The sequence below is a fragment of the Rhinolophus ferrumequinum genome, chromosome 24 (genome assembly GCF_004115265.2).
Source record: "Rhinolophus ferrumequinum isolate MPI-CBG mRhiFer1 chromosome 24, mRhiFer1_v1.p, whole genome shotgun sequence".
NCBI lineage: Eukaryota > Metazoa > Chordata > Mammalia > Chiroptera > Rhinolophidae > Rhinolophus > Rhinolophus ferrumequinum.
The window spans coordinates 20,615,145-20,630,515 of record NC_046307.1 but is presented as its reverse complement, the minus strand read 5'-3'; the positions used below and the strand labels follow the sequence as shown (position 1 = coordinate 20,630,515).

The following is a 15,371-nucleotide window of genomic DNA, read 5'->3' as shown; positions in this document are numbered from 1 at the left end:
CGGGAAATGTTATTATCTTAACAGCTGGCACCAAAATTTATCTTAGGGAAATAACTGTCTTTTGGGAGAAAATACCCTGAAAAGAATGTATTGGATGTAGTATCTTAAGGACCTTAAGAATGCAGTATTTTAATTTTGTGTCATTTGGTCCTGTTTTAGACAAAAAACAAACAAACAAACAAAAAAAAAAAAACAACAAAAAAAAAAAACTGCCTGTTTTGTTCTGGAGTGAAGGGGTTAGAAAAAAGAAAGGAAGAGAAGGAATAACCAAACATGTGGGTTTGGCTTCTGCTTGGGGGGTAAATGACTAAGAAAGACTGCCAAGTAAGAGTGGTTGTAAAGGCTAATGTGTTATTTTAAAGTGCTTTGTTGTCTGGTATGTGATACAATACCCTCCACCATTCCTTTGCAAGCTTATTAAAGTCTACTATGCCCACAAATGCTTAGAGTGAATACATTTTTTTTTCTCATTATATCAAGGAACTCTAGATTGAACAGTGTGCTTAACTCTGGAGATTTAAAAAACAAAGAAAGGTCATAACTTCAGGAGTTTAGTCTAATAGAAGAATGAGGGGAAAAAAATGGAAAATCAGAATTCTTGGTTTAATGTTCTATAATAGAAGCAGGTATAAGTGCAGGGAGGCCGAAATAAAGGAGCATCTCTTATGGCCTCGTAGAGTACCATTACTCTATTAGGTTGGTGCAAAAGTAACTGCAGTTTTAAAAGTTAAAAATAATTGTAAAGACCGCAATTGCTTTTGCACCAAGGTAATAGCTATATGTCTGCGGGGGCAGCCGAAGTAGGGAACACCATCTTCACATGACACTGAAAAGTGCTTCTTTAATACTAGTATTTGGAAATACGCCACTAAGTTTCCAGTGCTGGAGGAAATTTCCCTCCTGAGTCTACAGTTGCTTTTGATCTTTCTTAGCAGTCCTGTATTCAAACACATGATTGTCTCAAGCCGTTTTCTCCCTTTATGACCCCCATAGCAACTACTTATCATTTGCCTTTTATGAGTTGAATACTGGAAGGCTCTATAAAGTGTTTATGACACTATTTTCTTGCCACTCTGGTAAATGATTTAAGGAACAAAGAATTTGGGGCCTTCAGTAAAGAATATTTACAATGGGCCTAGTAGTTGTCTTTATAAATCTATATTTGAAGTATGTTATTTCCCATCTTAAAATGTTTTATAACCCCATGCCCACTTTCACCACCAGCCTCCATTTCTCACTCTCTGTGGAACAAAACTTCTTGAAAGAGGTGTGTTCTCTTTGTCTCTATATCTAATGTTTACTTTCTTACTTTAAATGGAATTTACATATTCTTTCTACCAACACCTGACCCATAGAAGTCTAAACTAATATTTGTTGAATAAAAAAAGTACATTGGTTATAAAATTTCCAAGTTCTGAGGAAGTGGAAAGGTTGAGGCATTTCCCTATCTGGTTTACCCAAATGATCTGATAGGCTGAGTGTCAGCAAGAGGACAGAAGTGAGAAAAGGAACTTAGCAGCATTACATAAAGGGAAAAAAAGATGTAGGTAAATTTTGTGTGGTAAAGTAAAAGTATAATTTTGAGTTGGAAGGTAATTAAGGAGATTTTAGACATCACTATTAGAATTTTGTGCATAGAAAGAGTAATAGTCCTACCGGCCACTGCAGTGGTCACACCCTCCTGGAGTAGCATTCTGGGTAGTTTCCTTTAAAAAGCACAAAGCCAAAATGGAACCATTTTGAGGAAGAAGGGCCTAAAGTAATATCAAACGAGAGGTAGTAGGTAGACTAGGTTAGCTCATGGAAGAGAAGATTTGAGTGGACTATTGACATTATTAACAAATATTTGAAGGAAAACCATGGCCATAATAAAGCAGAATTGTTCTGAAGTCAAGATTAAGACAAATAGATAGAAATTCCAGAAGGACAGTTTTCATCTGCATATAAGAAACTGTCAATCCCTATCTATCCCCTGAAGCATTTAAGCATTGGCTAGACCCACTAATAGACAGACGAGATTTAAACATCAGATCGAGAGTTGGAACAATGATTCTTATCATTCCCAATCCTATGAGGAACATAGTTATTCTAGAGAACAACTGCAACCACCCTGGAAAGGTATGTTGAGACAGCCAGCTGACATCCGCTTTGCCTTAAACCTGTGTTGTTAAAAAAAACAAAACAGTATTTGCATTCCCTAAGGTTAACTATGAGATTTGTATGATGATGATGATGATGTTAAAACAGCCAGTTCATTAGAACACTGAGGAACATCTAAGCTCAGTCCCTAACTGACACCAACACAGCAGCAAGTGCTCACCTCCACTGTCTCCAACGTTCTTTGATTATAAAAAAGCAAGCCCAAGAAAGAGAAGAATATTTCAACTCCAGTTAGAGTTTCAGTGATATCAGTTAAAGACCTATTTTTATAAGACCAACGTGGTCTGACATAGGTCAGAGTGGATTTTCCATTGACACAGGCCGGGCCTCTACAAAGTCAAGAAACTTTAGCCAATAGCAAGGACAAGGCATTATAGAGGGGAAGGCTGCCACCTACTGTGCATAACAGGAAACGAAGGTGGTGCATGTGTGAGCGGTAAGTAGACATTATATAGAAAGAAAAACATATTAGAAAATAAGGTCCAGTATTGAATCTGAGCAAGGATAGATGAAAGAGAATAGGATGCGACACTCACCCGCAATTATATGGCCAACTGGTTTTTGACAAGAGTGACACTGCATTGTGATGGGGGAAATGGTAGTTTCAATAACTAAAAATGGACTGACTATCCACCAACCAATGTTAAAAAAGATTCAATGTTAAAAAAGATTCAATACTCTTGACACCTATTTACATCATCCACGAAAATTAGTTACAATGGATTGTAGAGCTTCTAAAATTATACAGAATATCTTCATCATCTTGGGGCAGGCAAATTTTCTTAAATAGGATACAAAAAAATTAACAATAACCAAAAAAGATTGGGCTACATTAAAATTAAGAATCTTCATTCATCAAAAGATATCATTAAGAGAGTGAAAATGTAAGCCACTGAGTGGAAGAAGATACTCGTGATTCCTATATCAAGGAAACTGAAGCTGGCAGAGTAGAAACTTTGCAACACATCAGACAGGTTGCCAGTGACAACATTAAACGAGGAATCAAGTCCTCCTGAAGCTTAAGCCAGAACTTTAACCATGTCATTAAGCTTAAATAACCGTTTCCAAGTGAAAAGTGGTGGACATAAAGAAGTGCCTTAGGAAGAATGAACAAGATAATTGAAGTCAGATATACAGTATACACATACATATATATATAATGTATACCTGTGTATATGTACGTGTACTCGTATATATGTATATATGTATATCTGTAGTTTACATGTGTGTATATAGCATAAATATATGTTAGTATTTAATATAAATATATATATGTCTGCATGTCAGTATTTAATCTCTGTGACCAGGAACACGACAACTGAAATATTTGTGCTTCAGTTTCCTTACTTGCGAAATGGGAATGATAATGCTGTAGGAATTAAAAATTATGAAAATAAAGTACCACAGTGCCTAGTGTAGAAGGTTTTGAAAATTTTCAGCAGTAGCAATTATAATAATAGCTATATAATGATGTAATTAATATAATTATGGTTTAGTGATATTTTATGAATTGGTATGAGAGATAAAAAGGGAGGGCGGAATTGTTACTAATTGATTCAAGCATCACAAATATTTTAGCCAAGCTACACAGGATGGGTACAATCAAAACCATTGGAACCTGTCTGGAGAGTAAGCAGGAGAAGAAAAAGGGGTCATTAAGAAAAGTCATGGATCCCATGAATAATAAATAAGACTGAAGAACTAAGATACAGCTAAGTCAAAGAGGTCTTCAAATCTCAGGTTAAATACATTAGACTCCATCTCTCTCATTTCATTAGTTTTCTTAGAAAAACTAAGAACAAGTTTTTCTTAGTTAAAACTTGGGCACAAGGTGGAAAAGGTGAAGGGGAATAAAAGGTACAAACTTCCAGTTATAGGGATGTAGTGTACAGACAGGGAATATAACTAATAATATCGTAATAACTTTGTATGGTAAAAGATGGGTACTAGATTTATCATGGTGATCACATCTTAAGGTATATAAATGTTGAATCACTTGGTTGTACACATGAAACTAATATAACATTGGATGTCAATTATTCTTTAATAAAAAAACAACGTGGCCATAGGATGTGAACATTAACAGGTGCTCAACAAACATGCCCGTTCCCGCAAGTATTATCAGCAACCATTAGAATTGTTCTCTGAAGTCTGGTCATCATTCTGTATTCAGGTTAACAATTAGTCCTTGAAACAGAGAAAAATATGTTTGCTTGAGTTCCTGATGATATACACACATAGAAATGTGCAGAGAGGTAATGAAGGAGGGACAGTCTGGTTTATTTAAGCCTAGGCTGTGTAAACATATTAAATATGACTAATAGTCTAGCACAGTAGCAGAGTTGTCTCAACCAATGCCCATCCCATCCCCAAGGTCAGAAAATATTTATTCTGTCAAGGCATTGATCACATGAAGCCTGAATGGATTATCCATTATTCCAGTCCAGAAGAGTATTATCAGCTAGCAATTATTATTTCAGGGGAAATGAGGATAATATTTTTGTACAATTTTTATTTACTTTTCTAGGTTTATTTTCATTCCAAATGAACATATTACAACATGCATATTTGTAGTCAAGGCAAATGATTTACTCCGAGTTACATTACAGTGGAAATGGCAGATCTAGACTGGAGCTAGGTCTGTCTCTTCATGTACTCATCAACTTGCTGCCTCCAAAGGGCCATTTCCCATCACAATTTTAGGGCCAGTTTCTAACTAAAATTTTATCCTAGTTTTATAGCAGTTAAGAAAATAGGATTGCATGGAGTCCACGGGATATCACTATAGTCAAATGTTTTTGAAAGTGCAAGTCAGGATTGGTACACCAGAACAGAATAAAAAGTACCAAGAATCATCACGTATAATAAGGCTACATTTTGTTTCTTAACTATTTTATTTGTCCACAGATATGCATACATACGAGTATACTAGGTCATAACACAAAATTACTTTTTTACTTTGGGTGAAAAATAAAATGAAAATAATGAATTTTTACTCTTTCCTGTGGAGTCAAAATGTTTGAAAATCACTGTTTGGTGGGAACAGCTCAGGCTTTGGCATCAAAGACAGACTTATATCTGAATGCCAAGACTGCTGCTATTATCACCGAAGGAGTTCCTGTGACAACATTCCAGCCAATTCCATTCTCCTCAGACTGCTTGAGACCAAAGAAAAATTCCTTTCCTCAATTATTAAACCCCCTTTACAGTGGCTTTTGGAACCTTCTGATTCACAACAAAACTACTAAATTATGATTTAAAATGGGAAAAAAAACACAATTTTACTCCTCCAACCAACATCTACCAATGCTAAGCCTAAACTCCATGAGGGCAGATATAACATCCATTTCCTTAGCACTAGGCCATAGCTTTTAAATAGTAGGGACTCAATGAATATTTGGATTATAACAATGGTTTAATGAATAAGACTGAATGAACCAATGAATAACTATTCTATAGCAGACACTGGAGACACAGAAATGAACACGGCGTAAATCTGAGTCTTCAAGCAAATTAGGATATATATGTAAGCCTTAATTCATGTTTTCACCAAATATTTATTTAGAAGCTACTATTTTCCAGGCAGTTTGCTAGGTACTGCAGTAAACAAAACAATCATATTTGTTCCCTAAAGGTGAAAATACATTATGTAAAAATCATACAAACAGATACAGAATAAAATGTAAGTGCTATGCAGGGAACCATGAAATAATACAATAGCAAGGCCTGATCTGGATGCAGAAAAGAGTGAGGGAGGGCTTGAAAAAGCAGCTCCATGAGAAAGTTATATTTAGCCTGAGTTTGAGGGTTAAATGCTAGAAGCTTTTTTCCCCTCTATTAACAGAGAACAGAGAAAGGACCGATATAGCTTGACAGACTGAACAAGGAGAAAACTGGCAGGGGATACAGTGAGAGAGGTAAAAGGAGCCAAATTATGAAGAATCTAAACCATCCCTGAGGATTCTGAACAATGGGAAGCTAGAGAGCGGCACGATCACATTTGCATTCTACATAGAACATTGGACTGTTCTATGGAGAGTAGCTTTGAGGAAGAAATAATAGTCGATGTTGTAGAGAGACCACTTGAAGGAAATTACAGAAAGCAGAAGGGGAATCAATGCCATCATCTCAGATATGATAGGGTAAGTGGATGAGAAGTATCCAGAATTTAGGTTATTTTGGACACATGTTCAAGAATAGAACTTGGTAACAAATTAAGTGTGTGGAAAATGGTGCATTGTAAGGGCCAAGGGAAGCATCAAGTGGAACACTGAGGTTTGGGTTTGAATAACCAGTTGGAAGGAAAAGAAGCAATGGGGAGACTGAAAAGAAAAATATTTGTGGTGAATTATCAAAACAGTAGTATAGGACATATTAAATTTGAAGTGCCTATTGGATGTCCAAATTGTCAAGAAGAAGCTTAATATCTGGTCTGAAGATCAGAGGAGAGATCTAAGAAAGAGATACTTATATGGGAAATATATATATATATATATATATATATATATATATATATATATATATCTCACTTAAATGGTATGAATGATTGAGCTCATCTAAGGAAAATGAAAAATGAGGCATGAATAGGGCCCAGAGTCAATATTTGAGAAACCCCAAGTCTTTACTCATGAGAAGAGGAAGAATCAATAAAGAGAATGGAGAAGATACAAGGAGATGTAGGGGACTATGCAGTCAGGAACCCCAAGAAAAGAGCTTATATCAAGTGTGATCAAGTAAGAAGAATTAGAGGGCCATATGCTCTGAAAAAAGGTCCATGGAATTAAGCGACCTGAATTGGTGACCTATACAAGGACAAGTTCACTGGCAGGAGTGAAGGAGGAAGCTAGAATGGTGACGGTTGAAGCACAAAGGGAAGACGAGGAACTAGTCATATACACACCCAGTTTCAACAGTGTGTTATGTGTTATGTTCATTATGTGTTATATTCAAAATGCCACAAAAGCCCAGGATGAGCTGAGAAAGTTTTCCCAGGAAGAAACAACATTCAAACTGAGTCTTAAAGATTTAGGAAGAATTTATTCAAATATAAGTGTAAAGAGGAGCATTCTGATAAGATGAAACAGCAACGTAAATATGGAGAAAATAACAACAATAAAAATAATAGTGATGGGCAATATTTCTAAGTGTTTACCATGGGCCAGAAACTGTTCTAAAAGCTTTACATGTGCTAATGCCCCTAAACTACAAAATCAACCTCTTCCTTCCACCTTCACCATCATCATTTGGTTGGACTATTACAGTAGCCTCGGCACCTGGCTTTCTTGCTGCTGTACTTGCTTTTTGGTTTATTCTCATAGAGCAGTTAAAGTGGCCTTTTAGGACAAACTATCATATCATATCATTTCTCAGCCATAACTCGCCAATGGCTTTCATTTGGTGAAAACCAAAGTCCTTCCTATGTCCTACATGGCCCTTTATTATCCAGGCCCCCACTGCTTCCTGTATCTCACCACCTGTTTCTCTCTATCACTTTGCTCCAGCCAGGCTATCGTCCAGGATATTTGTCCAAAAAGTCAAGCAAGGTTCTGTCTCGAAGCCTTTGCACTTGCTATTCTGTCTGGAGTGGATGTTCTTGGATATTCTCATAGTTCAATTCCTCACTTCCTTCACGTCTCTGTTCAAATGTCACCTGATCAGCAAGGCTTTCTCTGACCAACCTATAACCGTCTCCCAAATCCTCTAGCACACTTACCCTCTCCATTTATGTTCTCAATGATATTTATCATAACCTGATATACTTTAGAAGTATTCATTTTTTTATTGTCTGTCTCCCCCAACTAAAATTCAGTGGGAAGTTCCATGAGGGTAGGGCCTGTCATTTCTAGTCACTGATGTATCCCCAGAGATGGGTACAGTACTTGACATGTCAAGACCTGAGAGGCTCTGAGATTTTACCCGACTCGAAAGCTAAAAAGTTAGCTTGCTAGGGTTGAATGGATGCTGTCAGAGGACAGACTCCTGAGTCAGAGGCAAGGTGTGTAATTGTTCAATAACAATAGTCAGAGTGTCAGCACTTGTTCTAGTTTCCCAAACCCCAGTTTCCACAGGTGATGTGAAAAGAGAGGGCCACGTAGTACCTAAACAGAGAGTGTAGTGTGTTACAAGAGCAGGAAGGCAAGCTTTAAAAAACTCCCTAATCTTTTTAAAAGGGAACTATACCTACCGAAGCTTTGCCCTGGAGAGAGATATTATCTTTATTTTACTGACTATAAACAAACCTCCCCTTAATTCCAGAGGGAGACACTAATCCACTTTCCAAGGCCATCTGTTACACAAACACTCTTGAGAAGATTGTCCGAAACACAGGCAGTCAGCGTCTCAACTCACAAGGCATGCAGAAACATGAGAGAGAATGGGAAACTGTCTCCCAGGAACACATGGTGGAAACAAGACATATTTTTGAATGAAAGGTTAACACTTTGAGATAGGTACTTTTATTATTTCAGTTCTCTGACGATAAGGTGAGGCACAGCCAAAGTGAACTACGTGTCCAATGTTGCAGAGCTCGGAAGTGTTTCTGTCAAGCACACTTTAGTCCCAGAGCACACACACCTCAGGGAACTGAGACCTCCATGTCTCTAACCTGTCCCCATGGCCGCTACTTTAGGCTTTACTCATGGGTGAGAGAAAAAAAGAGACAAGAGAGAAAGAATGAAATAGGGAAAAGCTGAAGAAAAGCAAGAAAGAAGGGAGAGGGCTTTTTAAATATCCCCTCCTGTTCATATATCCAGAACTACAGAGTACAACAGACCTTCGAGTTCACCTTACAGATGTAAAAACTGGGGCTCAAGAAAGGCAGGGCCTCCCGTGATCACAGAGGAGGTTAGGGAGAGAACCAGCTAACTAACCACCAGAACTCTTTTCCTGACAGAATCTTGGCCTTGCACCTTTCAGGCCTATGGCGTTCCTTCTACCTTTCTTACACAGGTGACATTACCCAAACCTAGGGGCCAGGTTATACTACAAAGTCAATCAATAACCAAGGAGATCTGTGGCACAGGGCAGCAGGTGGAGTCTGGGCTGCCATCCTGCCTATATAACCCTTCCCATCCAAGGGTTCTGAAGAGAAGTGGTAAATTCAGTGCAGCTTTTGACTGAGCTCTGGACACACAACTTTAGCCATGAAGGTTACAGGCATCTTTCTTCTCATTGCCTTGGCCCTGTTGAGTTTATCTGGTAGGTGTCTTTGCGTATATTTCTAATTTGAGTAAAACCTTATGACCTATTGCTTTACTGAGCACATTACCTTCTAGACTTAGACGGAGTCTAGTCCTGGACAGAACTTTTGGTCCCAATGAGATGAAATAAGATCAATGGATGAGAATTAGAGAGAGAGGAATTTTAACATAAGGAATTTTAACAAAATAAGGAAAACAATTTTTTAACATTACTTACAAAAGGAGACTTAAATGTAATTGCAAAAGTTATTTTTGCATCAGAAGACCTGGTTGCTACTAGTGGTAACTAATTCTCAGCTAGTTATACAAACGCTCCTTCATCAATAGACAAAGATCAAGAGAGTTATACTTCCTATGTCACTAATCGTGAGATGGAAGGTCTAAGTAACTAATGTTGAGAATGTCAGGGAATATTCAGAAGATACTTGCTCAGTGCTTGATATGTTTCAAGCAGTAAATACATCATTTCTATTTTCAAGGAAATGGGTCAACTTTTCTGAAATACCAAATTGAGAAACTTTGTTTATAACCAAATTTTTGCTGAATTCTTTGAGGTTTCATCACGCAGGGAATGAATGGCACCAATGAGATGTCTTTGAGAGAAAAAAGAAATAGAAGGGGTGGGGAGTGGAAGAGGCCAGCAGAGAAGTCACAGTCTTAAATGAAAAACAATTCTGAGGAAGACTAGATCTGGCTTCTCCCATTCAAGACGGAACTTCACATGTCTGATTTATGTTTCCTAGGCAACGCTAGAGCTGACACCCTGGAAAGAGAGGTAAAAACAATTTTGTAATCTCGTCTCTCTCAGGCTAGAACTATTTGTCCCAATAAAAGCACAGTCTAGCTGTCACCTTTCGGTTCCTGAAGGCAACAGGAGGAGTATGAATGCTAGCGAGGCTTAACCTATTAAATGCAGACAGGAACAATAGTTACCTACCCAACAGGGGCTTATGTGGAAGAACAAATCACTGATACCAGGCAATTTCTATGTAGTCATATAATGCTTGCTGTGAACGGGGTTTCTATGCATACTAGGGCTATCTGGAAAGACAAGGATTTGGGGTGGAAGCCTTCTAAACTTCACTCCAAATAGCACTTTCTCCTTATATGCCCCCCATGTTGGTATGAAGTTCTCCAGATCACCAAGGTGAAACTCTAATTAACAGTGAGCAAAGGAAAATAATAAACCAGTTTCTTCTTCTAGAAAAATATTCTATATCTAACTTTTTCTATTTTTTTATGTGTTTATAAAGTAAATTTTAGTAAAGCTGGAGACTAAAGGAAGAAGTATCCCTCTTCTCATTACATTTATATCTATCTAGTGGAGAGGCAAATGACAAACTAAAGTACATGACTGAATAAATTCTTACATTTGTGATAAGTGTTATAAAGAAGTTCTGGTACCATTAGAAAGCTAGCTTGGTTAGAATGACCAGGGAAAGTGCCCCTAAATAAGGGAGATTTATTTGGAGCCATGAAGGATAAATTAGTGCTGGCAAAATATAACTGGTAAGAAGAAGTAGTAGAGTGAAGTGGTTAAGAGCTAACGCTCAGGACGTACATTGACTGGGTTTGAATCCTGGATCCAAGAGCTGTGTGGCCACGAGTGATTAAATCTTTGTGCCTCATTGTGTTCACCAGGAGAGGCGTATAATAAAAAGTTCAGGATAGTTGTAAGTAGAATAATAAAAAAAAAGCACTTAGGACAGTCTCTGGCCTGTCACAGTCATTTAGTAACCACTAGTTCTTCCTGACCTTGAGGAAAGAGGCTGTATAGAGACTCCAGTGGTGGAAGGCACCTAGTGTCTTAAAGTGATTGAGAGAAGACCAATGTGACGGGGCCACAGTATGCGAGGAAGAGCATGACCCAAGGTGTGGCTGACGTAAGAGGAGCCGGCACCTGCAGTAATTGACACTTGAACATTATCTCACTCATCTTATTTAAACTTCATAACACCATTATAAGGTCGGTGGGGAAAATGGTAATATCATTCGCATGTTGCAGATCATGTGACTGAGATTCAGAGACATCGAGATTTACCAACGTCACACAACTTGTAACCAGCATAAGCAGTATGTAAAAGCAGGCTTTCTGACTACAAATCGTGGATTCTTTCTCTTGGAACACTTAGTATCACTCTCCCACTCACAATCATGCTTCCATCTTTAATCTGAGCAACTCCCGGGAGGTAAACACCATTTTAGAGACTTTGCTATAAACTCAAAGAATGGAAAATGATTCTATTTAACTCCATTTTTAGGCTATATGTAGGAATCATGTTAACGGATGTACCAAGATCTATAACCCTGTCTGTGGGACTGATGGAAATACATATCCTAATGAATGCGAGTTGTGCATGGAAAATAAGTGAGTACAAACTTAAATTTATTTTAAAATAGATTTTAAGCTAGTTGTCTTCAAATTTTCATATATCTTATCCCTTGAAGTCCCAGTCAATATACCTATAACATCAATCTTATCATGAGAGAACTAAAACATCTAGTTTTTCCAAAAATAATCCTCAATCTTCCTTCTCCTTATTATAGCTATGCCTGGTACGATTATATAGAGAGGTGTGCTTGTGTGTGTGTGTGTGTGTGTGTGTGTGTGTGTGTGTGTTAATAGAAAATAGTATTTACTATGTCAAGCATTGTGCGAGGCATTTAATATTCCCAGTGAGTCTATGAAATAAACAATACTAAGCCCAAAATATGCAGGATGAAATTGAGATTCAGTTACTTTAAATAACTTGTTCAAGATCACCCAGCAGTCAGTGACATAGCTGGGCCCGAATCCTTGCTCTCTCTATTTTGCTTTCAAGTCAGATACCAGACTAAAGATTTGTGAAACGCAGAAGAAAACCCAACATGCTTTGTCTCTCCATTTGCTTACACTCAATGCTAATACAACGTGGACAATGGAAGTTTGAGCATAGTGCTCTAAGAGCACAAAATTAAAAATGATTAATTATGCCAGCTAGGATTTGGAAAAGTATGGAAGCTTTCTCTATGCCACAAACAAGGAGAGAAATAAGAAAAAAATGAGCAAAAGAGAGACAGGAATTAATTACATGGTGCCGTATGAAATGTGTTAAGGAAAGGGAAATGGAATAAATGAGGGGAAGTAGTTGAATCCTTCTCCTAATGAACTAAAAAACTCTCTTGTATGATAAAAGCCCATGTTTTTGCAGCAAAACAGAAGATAGCCTGGATTTTCAAAAAGCTCGTACACCCAAAATAGCTTTAAATTTAAAATATCACTCTTGGTGATAGTAATAATTGCGTTTACTAAAACCTCAAATATGCAAATATGAGTTATATAGATTAGGTGACCAAAGCATATTTTTGCAACACTTTTATTCATTGACATGAGAACCTGATGTCATGAGCCACCATGTTTCCATCTTACCTGGTGCCTGGGCTAAGCCTCAATGAACCTCATTTTCTGAAGTGATTGCAGGTAGGTGATGTGAATCTGAATTGGGCACTCAGAGAACCTGACGTGCCACAGATTTTCTGTCTTACTCAGCTACTGAACACTTCACCTGTGCCAAGCACTGTGCTAATCTCCTCTGCTTTTCTTGTTGTGCTTATGACTAAAAGGAAATAGGTCATGAGCACAAATAAGGTAGCTTCTTGTAACTTGTAAATAATGCCATCAAACCAGCTGTGAGCGGAGTGCTATAGGAGTGAAGGAGAAATACAGATTTCTTCTTACTGAAAGGTCAAGAAAGGACTCAGGGAAAAGATGTTACTGAAACAGGGCTCTGAATTTTGGTAGCATCGCAAAAGCATTCCAGGTTAAATAAAGGTGTAAAATGATCAAAACAAATAAAAGAGTCTTCATGAGTGATCTAGAAAACTCTAAGTTATTCTGGAACTGATTTGCTATTAAAGACTTTGATTTAGGCTCAAATGACAACATACGTTTCCATTATTCCACTGTATAAATTCCCTATAGCATAAACCCTCTTCTTGGTCTGCTTTAAATCATTTCAGAAAATTCTCAGTGTTTAACAAATATTGGGTAAATAGGTCCTCAGGGAGAGAGATCTAATATCCTAAAGTTTTAGACCCAAACATTAGGTGTTCTGCTTTCTGGTGAGTTTGTTTCCACATTAAAGACTTGTCAAAGGAACTTGAAACCACTTGTTAATTTTCTCATGACCTATGTTGTTGACATTAAGGTCAGACATCATATTTCCATGGAAGAGGAGGAGAAAACAATAGAACAGCCTTGAGAGTTGGGAAATTTCCAAATGCCAAGACCAAAAGGCCCAATATTTAGGGTAAAACATACTAGGAAAATATGAGCATAGAACTGAGACAACCTTTAAACCTATCAGCCCTGTTGGTTCTTTCTATTCTTTAAGAAAGATATGTAAATATGGGAGGAACATTTGAATGCCAGAAAGTGTAACTTCTCTTCCTGTATTTTTCAGATTAAGAAAACAGGCTTACAAAGAAAATGTGGTTTTCTCAAATGCAACATCTTTTCAAATGTACCGTGTTGCCTTTCTCTCTACTGACCATTAAAAGTACCAGATAAATGCCAGGTTCTGACTCTAGTTGTTGGGTTTTGAGATAAGTAGACAAACAGGACTTGGATCATGACGTGCTTGGCAGATATAGTCAGGAAGGGCCTTTTCCTATTTCTTCCACATCTTCTTAGGGACTTTGTATTGGCAAATTCTTTTCAGCAATCTCCAGTAGAACTTGCTGTAATGACGGAAATGCTCTATATCTGTGCTATCCAATATGGAAGCCATTAGCCACACCATTAGCACAGAAAATGTGGCTAGTGCAGCTGAGAAACTGAATTTTAATATTACCTAGCTTTAACTGCTTTTAATTTAAATAGCTATGAGTGGGTAGTGTCTATTATATTGGACAGTACAGCTAGAGAAAATAAGTGAATTTGTATGCAAACATCACATGGGATAAAGAGCTGACTTCCTTTAGTGAGATATGACAGATACGAATCCCTGGAGTTCTAAGGTAAACGGTCAGGCCATCAGAAGGACCCGCAGTAGCCCAGGTACCAACTAAGATGGAAACATGGTGGCTCATGACATCAGGAGCAAAAGATGCAACAATGGATTAGAGCTTAACTTCAGAGGTTTACTGGAATGCCCCACGAGGTCTGTAAACTCTGTGAGGACTGACATTTTTCCTTTCTATTATACCCCTAAACTATACAATAGTTTCTTATCAATATTTGATGAATTAATAACTGAATGAAAAACATGAATGAGAAAAAGAGAAATGAGAATAAATCTCAAATCTCTCTATTTTAAATAAACTAAACGTTTTTCAGTTTTCTTCTCCCATAGTCACCTTTTTGTCAGCAAAGTTTAAGCTAATTTTTTTTTCAATGTCTTCTACAGGAAGCACCAGAGTCCAATCCTCATTAAAAAATCTGGGCCTTGCTGAGAACCAAGGTTCTGAAATTCTGTGAGGTCACCATGATGCCCAGCTGATTGTTGAATAAAATGCATCTAAATACTTTCTGTGGTTCCCATATGTTTTTTTCCTCCAAGGCATTGTTTGATTATACTAGGGACAGAGGACCAAGTTTATAAAATCCAGCAATCCTGTAATTTCAGACAAGGTATCCTTTATGGTGCTTTTTCCTTCCCCACCTTCCTCACATTCTGAGGACTCTGTCAGGGAATGTGACTTCAGATATTATGTGACAAGACACAGCTGATCATTAATACATGTAGGATTAGACTAGCATTTTCAGGAACAGTTGGAAAACTCTCAGCCCAGAAACATGTTACCTACTCATCACCTTTCACTGACTGAAATGATTCCTTTAGATTTCCTTGGGATTTCATTGAGCATCTACTCAATAGTAGTATTAGCTGTACTACTCTAGACAAGTTATTACCTTCTGAGACTATTTTCAGTTTTGGAAAGAGGGATAATACTCATTTCCTGTAAGCCGCATGAGTATTAAATATTTATTATTATATAATTGTGCCTGGCACGGGTCTAGGTACATTACGT

At 37.5% G+C, this 15,371-nt stretch overlaps 1 protein-coding gene across 1 annotated transcript; it reads left to right on the top strand.

The window, feature by feature from the left end:
* Window positions 1-9,229: 9,229 nt before the first annotated feature.
* On the top strand, window positions 9,230-14,864 carry SPINK1 (serine peptidase inhibitor Kazal type 1). The gene is made up of 4 exons (XM_033096626.1): window positions 9,230-9,357; window positions 10,103-10,134; window positions 11,621-11,727; window positions 14,747-14,864. Exons 1-4 carry the CDS (start codon window positions 9,303-9,305, stop codon window positions 14,790-14,792), a joined length of 240 nt encoding a protein of 79 aa, XP_032952517.1. The 5' UTR covers window positions 9,230-9,302; the 3' UTR covers window positions 14,793-14,864.
* The last annotated feature ends 507 nt before the right edge of the window (window positions 14,865-15,371 follow it).

Bases quoted from the DNA above. Each gene is read 5' to 3' on its own strand.
- SPINK1 (XM_033096626.1), top strand. From the start codon at position 9,303: ATGAAGGTTACAGGCATCTTTCTTCTCATTGCCTTGGCCCTGTTGAGT. The intron at 9,358-10,102 runs GTAGGTGTCTTT...TATGTTTCCTAG, and splicing joins GGCCCTGTTGAGTTTATCTG to GCAACGCTAGAGCTGACACC. The intron at 11,728-14,746 runs GTGAGTACAAAC...TGTCTTCTACAG, and splicing joins GAGTTGTGCATGGAAAATAA to GAAGCACCAGAGTCCAATCC.